General features: G+C 38.8%; 1 protein-coding gene across 1 annotated transcript in view; it reads left to right on the top strand.

Annotated features, from left to right (window-relative positions):
• Positions 1 to 6,750: 6,750 nt before the first annotated feature.
• The window catches only part of LOC126379766 (B-cell receptor CD22-like), a 107,520-nt gene continuing 99,397 nt past the window's right edge, over positions 6,751 to 14,873 (top strand). The window contains exons 1-2 of the mRNA XM_050028584.1: positions 6,751 to 6,760; positions 7,355 to 7,502. Coding sequence (XP_049884541.1) covers positions 6,751 to 6,760; positions 7,355 to 7,502 — 158 coding nt within the window. The remainder of the gene's footprint in view (positions 6,761 to 7,354; positions 7,503 to 14,873) is intronic.

The raw sequence follows: 14,873 nt of genomic DNA, 5'->3' as shown, positions 1-14,873 counted from the left end.
TTCCTCAACGCTGTAAAAACAAATCTCCTTTCTTATCTTTTAGATAATCACTAATCTTATATAACGTATTTTAGAAAGTTTCTGTGTAATTACCGTCTTAAAACTGAAACACGTAGAGCGGATGAAGGATAATAGAATTGCGAAAGCGGTACATAAAGCGGAAGTTGATGGTAGGGCTGGCAGAGGAAGACCTAAAACGACTTACATTGACCAAATTGGAGATGTCCTTAGGAAAGGTTTAGTACAATCTACTCTGAACTGGCGTGCGTGTATGAAGCGATTGATGAATGTGGAGGAAGCAAGAAAAGTGTGTCAGGATCGAAGCAAATGGAATTCCATAGGCTCTGCTTACCTAGGTGGGAAATTGGCGTGAGTTTATGTATGTGTATGTATGACGTATGTATGTAAAACTGAAAATACGTTTTTGCGACGCGCCCTTCGCATTTCACATACATACATAAACAGCCTATATACGTCCCACTGCTGGGCACAGGCCTCCCCTCAATCAACCGGAGGGGGTATGGAGCATGATCCACCACGCTGCTCCAATGCGGGTTGGGTCAAATTACACGTACAATTCAAATAATTTTATAAGAATTCCTTTTCCTTCGCAAGTACCTATTTTCGCAACATAACGCAACAATAAGCCGAATGTAGGCCGAAATTATAATTCTTATCATTATATACCTACGCTTGTTCGCAACATGTGCTAATAATGCGTTTAGATTGCAAGCATAAACATTAACGGACAGTTAAATGTTGGAGGCGTGCAAATTAAGAAGAATTATCAGCCATTTTTAACGTGACTTATAGAAGACTAGCTTTTGCCCGCGACTTCGTCCGCGTGGCTTATATTAGAGAGGTTATAAAAGAGAGATCTTTGAGTGTGTGGGAGGATAACTTATGCAGTTTAGATTTTTTCATACAATTTTTTTCCCGCTAACTCCTATTTTTCAAAATACAGCCATAACTAAACTTTATATTTACTAGGGTATGCATGCATGCTAGATTGAAAAAAGATCTATCTTACGCGGTTTCGATTTTTTCATACAAATGTTTCTTCCCGCTAACTCCCGTTTCCGTGGGAATTGTGCATAATCCTGTTGCAACTAAGCTTTAAGTTAACTAAGGTACCTGCATGCCAAATTTCAAGCGTCTATCTTAAGCGGTTTAGATTTTTCATACAAAAGGATTTTCCCGCTAATTCCCGTTCCCGTGGTAATTTCGAAAATTCCTTTCTTAGTGCACCTCTACGGTATCTAAGCTACGTCCCTTCCAAATTTCAAATGCCTACGTTTAGCCGTTTAGGCTGTGCGTTGATATGTCAGTCAGTCAATTTTTCCTTTTATATATTTAGATTTCAAGCATCAACTACTGGGACGGACAAATGGGGAGTACTGAGGGCTCTCAAAATTTGGTACAAAATTTAAGACAACATACCTGTGGTTGCCCAAACCTCAGGTCAAGCGTCGTCTAAGAGGATTAAACTTTCAGGTTGTAAGGTTATCTGGCCAAGTAGCTAATGCCATCTGCGGCAAATATACAATAATTAAAACACATAATAACGGGTTCTTAGGTGTTGTAAAAAGCTTGAAACGGCCTACTGTGATGACAAAACGTGAGGACACAGTGAGTGCGGTTTGTCGTAGTGAGTTTGGTGTGAGTTCAGATGGTTCCGAACATTCCGATATCAAAAACATAAACACGCGGCAAAGAAAGAGGGTAGACAGATTTGTCTGCCCGTAGAAAATTATGGATCTACCTACTCCACTCCAATCTCATCAATCATCCCATGATCCATAGAGTCCTATATTCCTATTTTAAACGCGGTAAAAACCCGTTATTATGTGTTTTAATTATGATAATAACCGCGTAAACTTAAAACAATAAATAAGTCACGTCAAAAAAAACAAGGTTGTAAGGTTAGACAGGCTTACGCTTTATTAAAAAACCGGACCTGTCAAATCTTCAGGTTAGATGCAGAGTCGATGATGCTTGGGAAGATAAGGTAGACACTGGAAAAATTCCAGCATGTTTTAATTCGCTCCCAGTCCATCGCAGAAGCGAGCTAGGACATAAACCACGTAGTTTCGCCGAAAACACAATTTTGAGCACAACACAGGCTGAGGAGCATTTTATTTCTCGTAAAAAGAGACGACTTCCTTGGTGACACTCAAATGACTTGAGCATTCGATAAACGCGACCGAAATTGTGGCCTAATGTTCATTTTTTTAAAAAGGAAAGTTTGTCATGCTGGATGCATTTTCGTCGAATATGCATGTTGATAATAATATGCATGTAAGTATGTTATGTTAGAATCATTATCACTAATTTAAGAGCCACGCTCTTGTCGGTGTAGCATTCTCCATTCTTGTGTATCAAAGGCAAATTCTTTCACTTCCTTATAAGACAACGTAAACTCTTCCAAATCCTCTCTTTGTGATGTTTTTAATCAATTAGTCGTGTTTTATTAAGTGTCGTGTTATCATAAAGAGGTAAAAAGAGCACAGATCTAACATAACTTAAGCTCAAGATTATATTCCAATACTGCTGTGTCATACGAATCTCTGCTATCTTAAAAAATGCTGTTTTGAGTAAATCGCCTTTAAAGTTTTTTTCAGTTAATCGTCTGTATAGTTCGTATTAAGTGAAATATCTGTTATCAAAATATCAGAAAATATTCTAAAAAGTACTTTGAATAACAGGTACTTTTAATTTTTTTCTTTATTATAATAGTTTTTATTTAAATAGAGTTTAAGATTTCTGCACAACCACTCTTCGATAGAGATGTGGTCACGCGGCCTGTGCTATATTAAGTTAGCAGAGTTTGGCACATCCAGCTGGTTTGTTATTATAACTTTAAATCTATCTATATTTTTATTTTTTTTATTTTTATTTTTATTTTTTTTTTTTTTTATGCTAATTAGTAGTTGTAGGAGCTGAGCGTTACAAGCTTTCTATAAGGACTGCTTTTTGGGGTAGCCCGGGTTGACTAGACTAAGTGAAATGGATACAAGGAAAATATTTATATTAAGTATAGTTTTATTTCGATATCTGAAATATTTGATATATTAATGTACAAGTTGGTAATTCCTTTATTTTTCTACGTACACTGACATAACTTTTTTGCTTCGTACACATTCATCAATCAGCAATCAGGAGTTCAGAATTATGTAATTTTATAATTTTTAATAAAATAATCTAAAATATAATGAATGTGTAGAAATATTTGTGAAAAGTAAAATTATGTTCCAACTGGTACTTATCAATTAGCAGACTTTGTCAACCTCTGTATCTCAAAAAGTATGACTAAATTTTAAAATGTTTTTATTGAACTATATAAACCATAGGATATAAACCCCTTTAGCACTGGTTATTCATAACTCGACTATTTTAAGATAGCAGACTTAGGCACGGCAGAATAGGAGTAGTCAGAAATACAGTCATGAGCAATAAATATAATGTACCCACTTTAGGACTCTGTCGCACTAACATATTTGACATTTAGTGAAACTTACAGTTCAATTTGTCAAAAAAGTTAACGTGACATGGTACCAAAGTGTAACAAACCGTACATCCATCGCAAGATAAACAAAGTACCCACACCTTACCGAGGTTTTTGTAGCATAATTATTGGTTTTCCTAAACTGAAAATATATTATTAACCCATATAATAAAAGGCTCGTTTTCCGGTGGCGGTTATTGTGCGTGACTATACGGCGTAATGAAAAGCATGCGGCGTACAGCGAGGCATATGTTCAATATTGTATACCCAGCTTTACATAACATAAGTACATAAACTACCTATATACGTCCCACTGCTGGGCACAGGCCTCCCCTCAATCAACCGGAGGGGGTATGGAGCATATTCCACCACGCTGCTCCACTGCGGGTTGATGGAGGTGTTTTTACGGCTAATAGACGGGACCAACGGCTTAACGTGCCCTCCGAAGCACGGAATCATCTTATGATGGGGACATTGTCGAAATCACTTTGTGAGACTGTCCTTTGTTTGGTAAGGACTTTTCAGGCTTGAATCACCTGATTGTCCAAAAAGTAAGTTAATCCGTGCTTCGGAAGGCACGTTAAGCTGTTGGTCCCGGTTACCGTTGGTTGGTCCCTGTCTCCTTCACGCTGGGCTGTATAATATCTTTCTGTCCTGTTCTGAAAGTAGTCAAGCTATTTTTCACTTTTACTTATTAAATTATGTTTTAAAGCTCACGTGAAGCTTACTTTATGTAAAAAAGCCTATTATAAGATTAATGATTACCTAAATGATAAAAATGTCTGGTATTGAATGTGTTCCTCTAGTTATTAAATAACTTGTAATGTACCCTCATTGATTTAAAAGATGTGTTGCTGTTGCAGTTTCTTGTCATTTCTTCTCCTCAGCCATAACACCTTGCGAAATGACGTAAATTCAAAAATGTTACATTGACCTTCAACAAGTTTATCCATGATAATTACGTTGAATAAATGATTCTGATTCTGATTCTGATTTTTCATATTCTAATAACTCGTGTTTTTTGTTTCAGGTATAGCGTTGTTAGGCGGTAAGTCTTTCAAATTTTTATTTGTAATCTTTTTTTCTCTGTCTTCTTCCAAGATATCTACCTTAGACCTGAAAGCAGACCAAAATTCTTCCGCGATTAGAATTTTCAGTTCAATCATCCCCCTCAGTATTCGTTACGGTGTCACTAACACCCATAACTACTTGTATGGCTACATGTATGTACTTGTATAGGGTATAAGTGAAGTCGTAACGAATATTGAAGGGGATACTACATAATTCTGAGTTAATATCAAGTGGAATTTCCCATCGCAAAAGTAAAGAATTGAAAATAATTTTAATGAATCTAAAAAAATCATGAATTTTACGACTGAAAATGCCATTTGATATTAACTCAGAATCATGGTCTGAATCATCCCCCTCAGTATTCGTTACGATGTCACTAACACCCTGTATAGTTTATAGAGCACATAATTATTAGTTTGTAAGCGATGTTTTTTATTTTTGTGCAAAAAATAAAGTAGTAATATTATTATTGATGTCTTCTAGCGGACGCCATTTTAAATTCAGCGTAAAGTCACATACACTTTCACTCGCTTACTGATTAGGTATCCGTTACATGAGACATATGAGGGGCTTTTGGTGGCTTTAATAACCCTGATATCAGGGTTGATAATGGTAATCCACCTCGTAAGTCACACGATAGAAGAAGCGTGGACGTAAGGGTCGAATGAGTGTGAAATATTTAGCACACCAAATTTCCTTCTGTCAATTAAGAGCAGCACTAAAAACAGTTTTTTCTTATTTTTTTTTTCTTAATTTCCTGACCTGACACTTTTCAGAGTCACGTTTTTGGAAATCTGATAAAGAACCTCCTTAAGGCATTAAAGGAAAGATGTGACTTCACGGCGTCTTGAATGTAGTTATTAACTATGACCTGCTTACTCTAGCACTGTGGATTACGCTAGTATTAATAAAAAAAAACGATTATCTAGCTAAAAGTAGTTAACTTCACAGTCACTTTAACGAGAGACTCGCCGTAGCGGGAATCGCTGTCGACGCCAAAGTTCAAAAGTACACTTCTTAGGTTTTTTTGGCCACCTGGCTAGTTAAGTACATAGCTATGACACTCGAGGTCCGGGTTCAATTTCCAGTCGAGTAATACAGCACTTAAAATATACCTAGATGATGATAATGTTTCAAACTTTATAATGTTGTCTTTTATACTGGATTGTCTTCGGCAAAAAATATCCTTTGGCCGGTAACATAAAAAATCATAGTAAACAGCCTATACATATATGTCCCACTGTTTGGCACAGGCCTCCTCTCAATCAACCGGAGCTGGTATGGAGCATACTCCACAACGCTGCTCCACTGCGGGTTGGTGAAGGTGTTTTACGGCTAATAGCCTGGACCAACGGCTTAACGTGCTATCCGAAGTTCGGAATCATTTTGCTTTTTCGGACAATCAATTGATTCAAGCCTGCAATATCTGCAATGCACGGAAAAAAATCCGGACCCACGTGATATCTATCAATTATATGTATATTTTTTTATAGTTATACTGTTATGTTGTATGTACCTTTATATATAAATCACTAATAAATATTATCTATGATCTAAAAATGAATTCAAACTCAAAAAGTCGAATGTAGTGGTTCGGTCGGGCTGGTGCATTGAACTTTTTAAATGCGAAAGTTTGGCAAAAAATCCTTTGGTCGGCAAAGATACAGACGTAAAAAATACACACACTAATAATAGACAGTAAAACACTTCTAACACAACATAATTATTTCTTTACACACTCAAATACAACCAACTGCGACTTCATTCATTGTAAAGTGAATGTTTGCTTTCGGGTCTAAACCACATTAAGGACCCAGAGACATTTCATTTCATAATGTAGATAATTGAGCATCATTCGTTTTACATTCTAGCTCACATTACACACAACTCACAAATCTCTCTCTATAGGTAGATTCATGTAGGTAGATGCCTATATAGGTAGATGCCTAATTACCTGTGGGCTAAGATCACCACAGAATGGTCTCTGAATAGAGACAGACGCAGGCGCGGCAGACCGAGGCGGAGATGGCGCGACGACTTGGATGCTTTCCTGGAAGGCTGGCCGGAGGAAGCACTGGACAGAGTCCTGGAAGAAATGAAGGGAGGCCTTTGCCCAGCAGTGGGACACTTTAGGCTAGATTCAGAAAATATTGTAATCAGTTCAGCAGTAAAAAATGAGACAAGGTAAACTAAAAAGACCGCATTGAAGAATTTACATTTTGACATTGACGTATATAAAATAGGTGCGCAATGTCGTCAGGGGGTTAAAAAGGCCATATCGAAGCAATCCATCTGAAATAGCAATATTGCTATCTGATATTTCTGATCCAAATGCCAAGCAACAATTATTTTTATAAATGCTTCTGCCTTTACATTGTATTTTTGAATAATTAGGTACCCGAACAATGGGAAAGTAGGTAATGTTCATATTAAAACATCTGATATTGTTTTTGAAGAACGTACCCTGGAAAGACCCTCAGGTGTAGCCTTTTCAGACCCCAAGATGTTAAAATACTGTCATACTTCATACTTCTTAAAACTAAGACAAAAACACACGAAAAACGTTGTAAAAACAGACGATGAGTTGCGGTGTACAGAAAAATCTGTCTATAGGTTTATGAGACACCGTTTTTTGATTATAAAATGTTTATTATTACTTTGAATAAATAAAAAAAAAAAAAAGTTAGACTTTTGAAAATACTTACTCCAAACCCACGGTCAAATTTTGCCAATGACCCCTATGCGGTCAATCGCAGCATCATATCAATTAAAATACAGTTGATTTTGTTCCAGTCTCCACTGTTGAGGTGGACGCAGTGGTAGGCAAGAGTGCTACCCTACCCTGCGACATCGAAACGGAGACCAACGAAGACCGGGTCTACATGGTCTTGTGGTTCAGACATGCTGGCGGGAAACCTCTGTACAGGTTAGTCCGATTTTTTATTATGTACTAAGATGTGAACCATCCTGCGCGCGCTGGCGGACCGGTGGGACTCACGGTTGCTGGCCCGATGGATACGACTGCACACAGTCAAGTAAATGTCTGCCGCCATCGGGGGTCCAACCGGTCTCGATTACTTCTTTGTTACTAATACTAGATTTAAGTTTGTAATATTACTTACAAATATGGATGTATTTTAATAAGTCCGAAATAAACTTTTATTATTATTATTAAGCGTCTGGCGGCGAAGATGGTGCTATCGCTAAAGGTTGTTTCGTACCAGATATGCGTACAGGATCGTCGATCTCTAGTCACTCTGAGCATAGTATTGTTACGGAAGTGGGTTTCGGGATTGGAAGGAAACTCACTGAGTCCAAGGAGATACGAATTTATTCACTATACACACGGTACAGCTTCCGCACAGGGCTTCGCGGTAAAACTCCGTCACCGTCACTTCACTTTATTTCGCGACACTCGAACACAGCACGAAACACGACACGACACTGCGCTTAACACTGCACTTACACTGCTTAAAACACTGTATTTCACTTCCATTTTTTCTTTACTTTCACTTTTTCACTTCTTCTTCTTGCTCCGATGGCTTTAGAAACTGAATTGGCTCTCCTTGCTATTCCCGCTCTTTATGTACCCTAGCTATGTTCTAGTACCAGAATAGTTGACTCATTTCTCGAAGAATCTCGGGTGGAACCTTCTAGTAAAGAAAAACAGGGGCAAGCGTTCTACCAACTGGGCTAGCACGGTTCCATCTTATTGTTAGCATTATTGGTACTCGTAAAAATTATTTATAAACATCTGTTCTTTGATCCAAACATGAATTTAACCCCAAGACGAATTCAATGGTTGAGCCCGAGCCGAGATTCGAACCGGTGACACTCGCATCCGAACAGGGCTGTCAAGGAACTTACGTCATATCTTAGCATTTGTCTCATAAACCATGTCTAGATGTTTCCCGTCTATTGTACAAACACGTGTTCACTACCCGAGACGGTCTTGCTAATGCTTGCTTGGTCGTCTAAGCAATCGATGACGTCACACAATGCAAGACCAGCAAACACAAGGATGATTATGTGGCAAAGGGTGGCACAAGAACGGAAGAAAAACATCTTAGGATTATTATTATTGCGTATGGCAAACAAGAGGAGCTCGGTGGCGCAGCGGTAAACGCGCTCGGTCTGCGATTGTTGAAGTTAAGCAACTTTCGCAAAGGCCGATCATAGGATGGGTGACCACAAATAAAAAAAAAGTTTTCATCTCGAGCTACTCCGTGCTTCGGAAGGCACGTTAAGCCGTTGGTCCCGGCTGCATTAGCAGTCGTTAATAACCATCAATCCGCACTGGGCCCGCGTGGTGGTTTAAGGCCCGATCGGGAGATCCATCCTTAGGGAAGGCCCGTGCCCCAGCAGTGGGGACGTTAATGGGCTGATGATGATGATGGCAAACAAAATGGGCGAGACATCTCTGCCGTATGCATCCGGAAAAGTGGGCCAAGATTACATCTGATTGGTCCCCACAAGGTCGTCGACGACGAGGCAGAACACGACGATGGTGGAGGAATGAGCTGGACGCCTTCCGGTACACTTGACAGAACGATGCCCAAAACAGCCAATTCCTTGACTTCCTCTGTAAGTCACGACGTTAACCTTTTCTTTAATCTGTTCCATGTAAGCTCTTCTTGGTCTTCCCCTTCCTGTCTTTCCTTCTATGTGTTTTTAATAAATTCGTCGTGTCTTATTAGGTGTCTATCTTGCCTCTTCTGTCCTCAATAATACTCAGTATTTGTCTTTTTCCCTTACTCTTACTAGCACTTCCTCATTCAAGACGGACTAAAACTGATAAAAAAACATATAATTACGTATAGTTCATGTTCCCACTCACAATAGACTATTTCACTTCTATGAAAAGCTAGCTCGCCGGTGTATTAAAAGTGTTTGCTAATAACAAATATTCAGGACCTCCACGATACAGGGTTTCCTTAGTGCGGGGTGCGCCAGTAATGTATATGTTACGGCTAATACCCGAAGTGCGGCTACACCTAGTTTTAGCCGGTTAGAACTAGATGTAGCCACTTACTCTTGGTTAAACCTAGTATTAGCCGATTGTTTTCGGGTAAAACTAGGTCTAGCCTTCATCAGTGACGCGGAGCGGAAGGCTTGGCGGGACACGCATCTAAGTTTTATCTAACAGGGATTGTCTGGACCTAGTTCTAGCCGGATTGATATCGAATAGACCTAGTTTTATCCAACAGGGAATGGCTGGACCTAGTTGTAGCCGGCATGATGAAGGCTAGACCTAGTTTTACCCGAAAACAATCGGCTAGTACTAGGTGTAACCAAGAGTAAGTGGCTACACCTAGTTCTAACCGGCTAAAACTAGGTGTAGCCGCACTTCGGGTATTAGCCGTAACATATACATTGTTAGGTTTTTGATAAATAAACATATTCTATTCTATATAGTACATTGTTTATTCACTGTAATGATCTGCGAAGCTTTAAAACATAACCAATACTTTATTGCACACACAGAAAATACAAAACAAAAGAGAAATAGAAAGAGTACAATATGCGGCTTTATTGCTAAGTAGCAATCTCTTCCAGGCAACCTTTGAGTATATTCATATCTTATTATTATTATGACTACTAACATAGTATTCTTAAGCATTTTTTTACTAACAATCTATAGATTTCTCTCTCTCTCTCTTTATTTAAGAGCTGCGCTCTTGTCGGTGGAGTAAACGCCCTCATTACTCCATAGATAGGGCGTGTAGAACGGTGGTTGCCCCAATCGGTGATGTTCTAGCTAGAGCCCTACCAGAATCCATTTCCTTGGCCTCCAACCAGTATTGATGCTGCTCCTGTATGGATTTGTAATTATCTGAAAATAATCAATTTTAATTTTTTATTTATTTATTGTCGACTATATTCTATTCTATTCTATTCTGTTGCGAATGAAAGCATATGAATAAGTGTTTCGCTTTATTAATCGCTGTCGTTCTTGGTTTGGTCCATACCCGACGCCGTGAATGGGACCCGACGGAGCGTCCTTGCGTCAGCTTAGCACGACTAATTGCTCACAGCATCGCGCCTCATTGAGCAAAACACGTTTTCAACATAAATCGATCCTATTTAAGGCTCATTTTGCATCGAAAATGCACGATTATCCGGCTAAACCTGATGTGACATTGTAGTCTGTAACGGGACGGAATAAGGACTGTTTTTGAATATTGATTTTGGTAGTATTTTAGGTTTTATGGAGATACCTAAGTACATCGCGGCTGTTAGGGGATGAATACATGTGTATTTCCCGTTGGGTTAGGCAGAGATCACTTGCTTTTACTATGATTCTGACACACCACTTTCGCTTCCTCAATCAGTTAATAGGAAAGAAAGGAAAGCGAGGAAGGGGAAGACCAAGAAAAGCTTACATGGAACAGATTAAAGAGAAGCGAACGTCGTGTCTTACAAGGAAACCCACATTGTGTGCAAGAATGGACAATGCTACGCCGAAGAGCGTGACTCTTAAATTAGTGATGTGAATCAATCAATAATTCATTAAGCCGTTGGCCCCGGTTACTACTTACTGATGTAAGTAAGGAGCTCGGTGGCGCAGCGGTAAACGCGCTCGGTCTGCGATTGTTGAAGTAAAGCAACTTTCGCAAAGGCCGGTCATAGGATGGGTGACCACAAAAAAACATCTCGAGCTCCTCCGTGCTTCGGAAGGCACGTTAAGCCGTTGGTCCCGGCTGCATTAGCAGTCGTTAATGACCACCAATCCGCACTGGGCCCGCGTGGTGTTTTAAGGCCCGATCTCCCTATCCATCCATAGGGAAGCCCTGTGCCCCAGCAGTGGGGACGTTAATGGGCTGGTGATGATGATAGTTTAGGCCTGTGCTCGAATCTGCGATTTCAAAGTTTGAGGCAAGCGTTCTGCCAACTGGGCTACCACGGGTGTATTGGACCGTATATTTTTTATTAGTCTATTTCATTCATTCTTTCTACAAGTCTATATAGAGAATTTCCCTCATCTTTCTTCTTTATAAGTCGAGGGCACCTTTCTCGAGCTTCGAAACGTCAAGCCGTAATAGGACAAGCTGCACAGACAATATAATAAGGTTCTAACTAGAGGGGCCCGGAGTGAAGTATAGAACCATTTCGCAGGATACAACAATCAACTTAGCTCGCCGTTGCCGTCACTAGTAATGCAGTAAAGAAATTCCAAGTCTAATTCAATAATGGTGCCGGTTGAATTAGTTCCCTTCATTCCATTTCTAGAAAGCATTTTTAATCAAAAGCCTTTGTGGTTTAGCGGTTAGAGTGTTAGACTCATGATCTTGAGGTCTGGGTGCGATTCCCGAACGGGACGGTGTCGATAATACTTTTTTTGGTAAGGACATTGAGGGCTTCAATCATCTGAATGCCCGAAAAAGATGTGTGAAGCGTGTTGAAGCATGCTCCATACCCCCTCCAGTTGATTGAGGGGAGACCTGTGCCCAGCAGTGGGACGTATAATATAGGTTGTTTATATTATGTTAGTTTTAAATCGTTCCTTTACGGTGGAAATTGGATACATTAAAGATAAATTATACGTAATTCAAAAGCCGGTAGGAAAGTAAAATCAATTTCATTTTTCTTTATAATTACAATGCTTGATGTTTATTGATGACATTAATATTTCCAATTTAATTAAAAAATTTAGGTACTTATCTATTGTCACCGGATCCGGAACAAAAAACCTCGTTTCACACAGACACTACACATTGACGTTATCGTACACGCGCAAATGTGTGTGTGACGTCTGAGGGCTGCCAATTACAATACTTAATTTAACCATTATTACTTACTTAGGTTAGTAGTACTACTTACGAAAGAAGCTTTTATAATCATCAATAAATATTTATTTATTTATTAACCGCATAAATCTCAAACAAAAAAATAACCATGAAAGTTCACAATATAAATAATTAGACTTTACTGAGCTGAACTAATTAAATGCATTCACATTAACGTCAATGTGTAGTGTCTATGTATATCATTATATTAAAAATTTTAAAAGCCCCCGACCAAAAAAGTACTCAATTATTATTACAGAAGGTTAAAAATGCTAAACCTTATATGTTTTTAGTAAGTATATGTCTGCACTATGACCACCATGTCCATGTCTCACTCAGCACGGGTCACAGAATACCAGCGTCGTGTGTTGCGCTGCGGTTTATGCTGAGTGGGGCCCTTTTATTATGGACACACCACCAGCTCTGGTGACTTTTAATTAAGCTCGTATTCGTTTGGGTGCGAGTAAGTTGATGTCTTTTGACTATGTTTTCTGTTGTGTTTTAAATTATTTTTTGTGTGTAATTGTAAACTAAGTACAACAAGTCAAAGTTTGGTTTTGTGTTAAATTTTAAGTTTTGTTTTATGTGTAATTGTAAATTTGGTATAAAAAAAACATATTGGGGTAGGTTAGTTTATATTGTGTTTATGTTGTGTTATATGTTGTATTTTATTTTATGCTATATATTGTGTTATGTGTTGTTATCTATGTTGTGTTTTTATGTTATGGTTGATGAGGTTAGTACCTACGATAGACGAAATTATGTTTTATGATGTGTTTTGTGTAATATTTTAAGTTGTGTTTTAATGTGTTTCATGTTGTGTTTCATGTTGTGTTTCATGATGGATTTTATGTTATTTTTGTAGCATACTTCAGTAATAAAACTTTTGTTTTTTTCTTTTTCGTTTTGGCCTCATAGTCTAATTTCACAACATCTTTGGGGCAAAGCAGCTTACCGAACTCTGTTCGTAATCTAGCAGTGGAGATAATAAAGAAAATGTTACGTTGAACCTAGTGACTACGTGACCGTTTAGAAAAGCAAGACAAGAGATAGATGTAACACAGCCTCTTGAAAACCAATTCCTCCTTTGTGTTCAGTACCTCGTTCCCCTGCACATAATACTTCAGTGTACAGCCACCTTGTTTCGCCACCGAGCCAACATAAAACACTACTATCTGTTGGACAGAAGCAATTTATTTCCAAGATCGAAGTCAACGTTTAGCTACGGAAATAATGCAATCGCTTCGGAAGCGAATTTGCTTCTACAATACAATCTTTTGTAGTTTTAGAGTTTCCGAAAGAATTCTCGGCACGGATTCCTTTTAACGGGTTTTGGAAAATAAATTGTCATTCGACTTGTATATTTTTACAATAGAATACAATACAGTTACATTGTAATTGCTTTTATGCTGGACTGGAGGCGAATAAAAACATAGGGACGCGTTCAGCTTGTGAGGGTTCAGAATTCTTGTCGTGGAAAATTTATTTTACATACATACATACATAAACTCACGCCTATTTCCCACCGGGGTAAGCAGAGACTATAGAATTCCATTTGCTTCGATCCTGACACACTTCTCTTGCTTCCTCCACATTCATCAATCGCTTCATACACGCACGCCGGTTCAGAGTAGATCGTATTGAACCTTTTCTAAGGACATCTCCAATTTGGTCATCATAAGTCCTTCTCGGTCTTCCTCTGCCAGCCCTACCATCAACTTTCGCTTTATATACCGCTTTTGCAATCCTATTATCCTTCATCCGCTCGCTTCATCGAAAATTTATTTTAATTTTATTTATTTATTAAATGTCACCAATAAAGTTAACAAGGAGATGAGGAGCTGGAGTTTCTTTTCGATCTCTGTATCATCATTATACCGACGCCGGCGTCATCTATCTAGAAGATTGAGTACTAATATTACCTACTTCATATGTTTTGACGTCATTAAGACTAGTACTGATGAGCTCGGTGGCGCAGCTGTAAACGCGCTCGGTATGCGATTGTTGAAGTTAAGCAACTTTCGCAAAGGTCGGTCACAGGATGGATGACCACAAAAAAAAAGTTTTCTTCTCGAACTCCTCCGTGCTTCGGAAGGCATGTTAAGCCGTTGGTCACGGCTGCATTAGCAGTCGTTAATAACTGCACTGGGTCCGCGTGGTGGTTTAATGCCCGATCTCCCTATCCATCCATAGGGAAGGCCCGTGCCCCAGCAGTGGGGACGTTAATGGGCTGGTGATGATGATCTCATATAGATATTATGTTGTTATTTGCGAAAACCTATTAACATTAATCTATTATTTCTTCTGCTGTTGGTTTTCCGAAGAAAATAAAATAAAGCAAAAATATAACGATATTAAAATGATGAATGCGGCCAAGAATATGTTGAATAAGTACACAAAAAAAATGTTGGTGGTCTTGGGATGGAAGGACTCTTGAACTTCTTACAAAGGGGGGCGAGGTAAACGCATGGTGCATGCATTATTTGGCCGAACAATGAGGGACTATCCAG

The sequence above is a fragment of the Pectinophora gossypiella genome, chromosome Z (genome assembly GCF_024362695.1).
Source record: "Pectinophora gossypiella chromosome Z, ilPecGoss1.1, whole genome shotgun sequence".
Lineage (NCBI taxonomy): Eukaryota > Metazoa > Arthropoda > Insecta > Lepidoptera > Gelechiidae > Pectinophora > Pectinophora gossypiella.
This window is presented reverse-complemented; position numbering and strand designations above follow the sequence as displayed.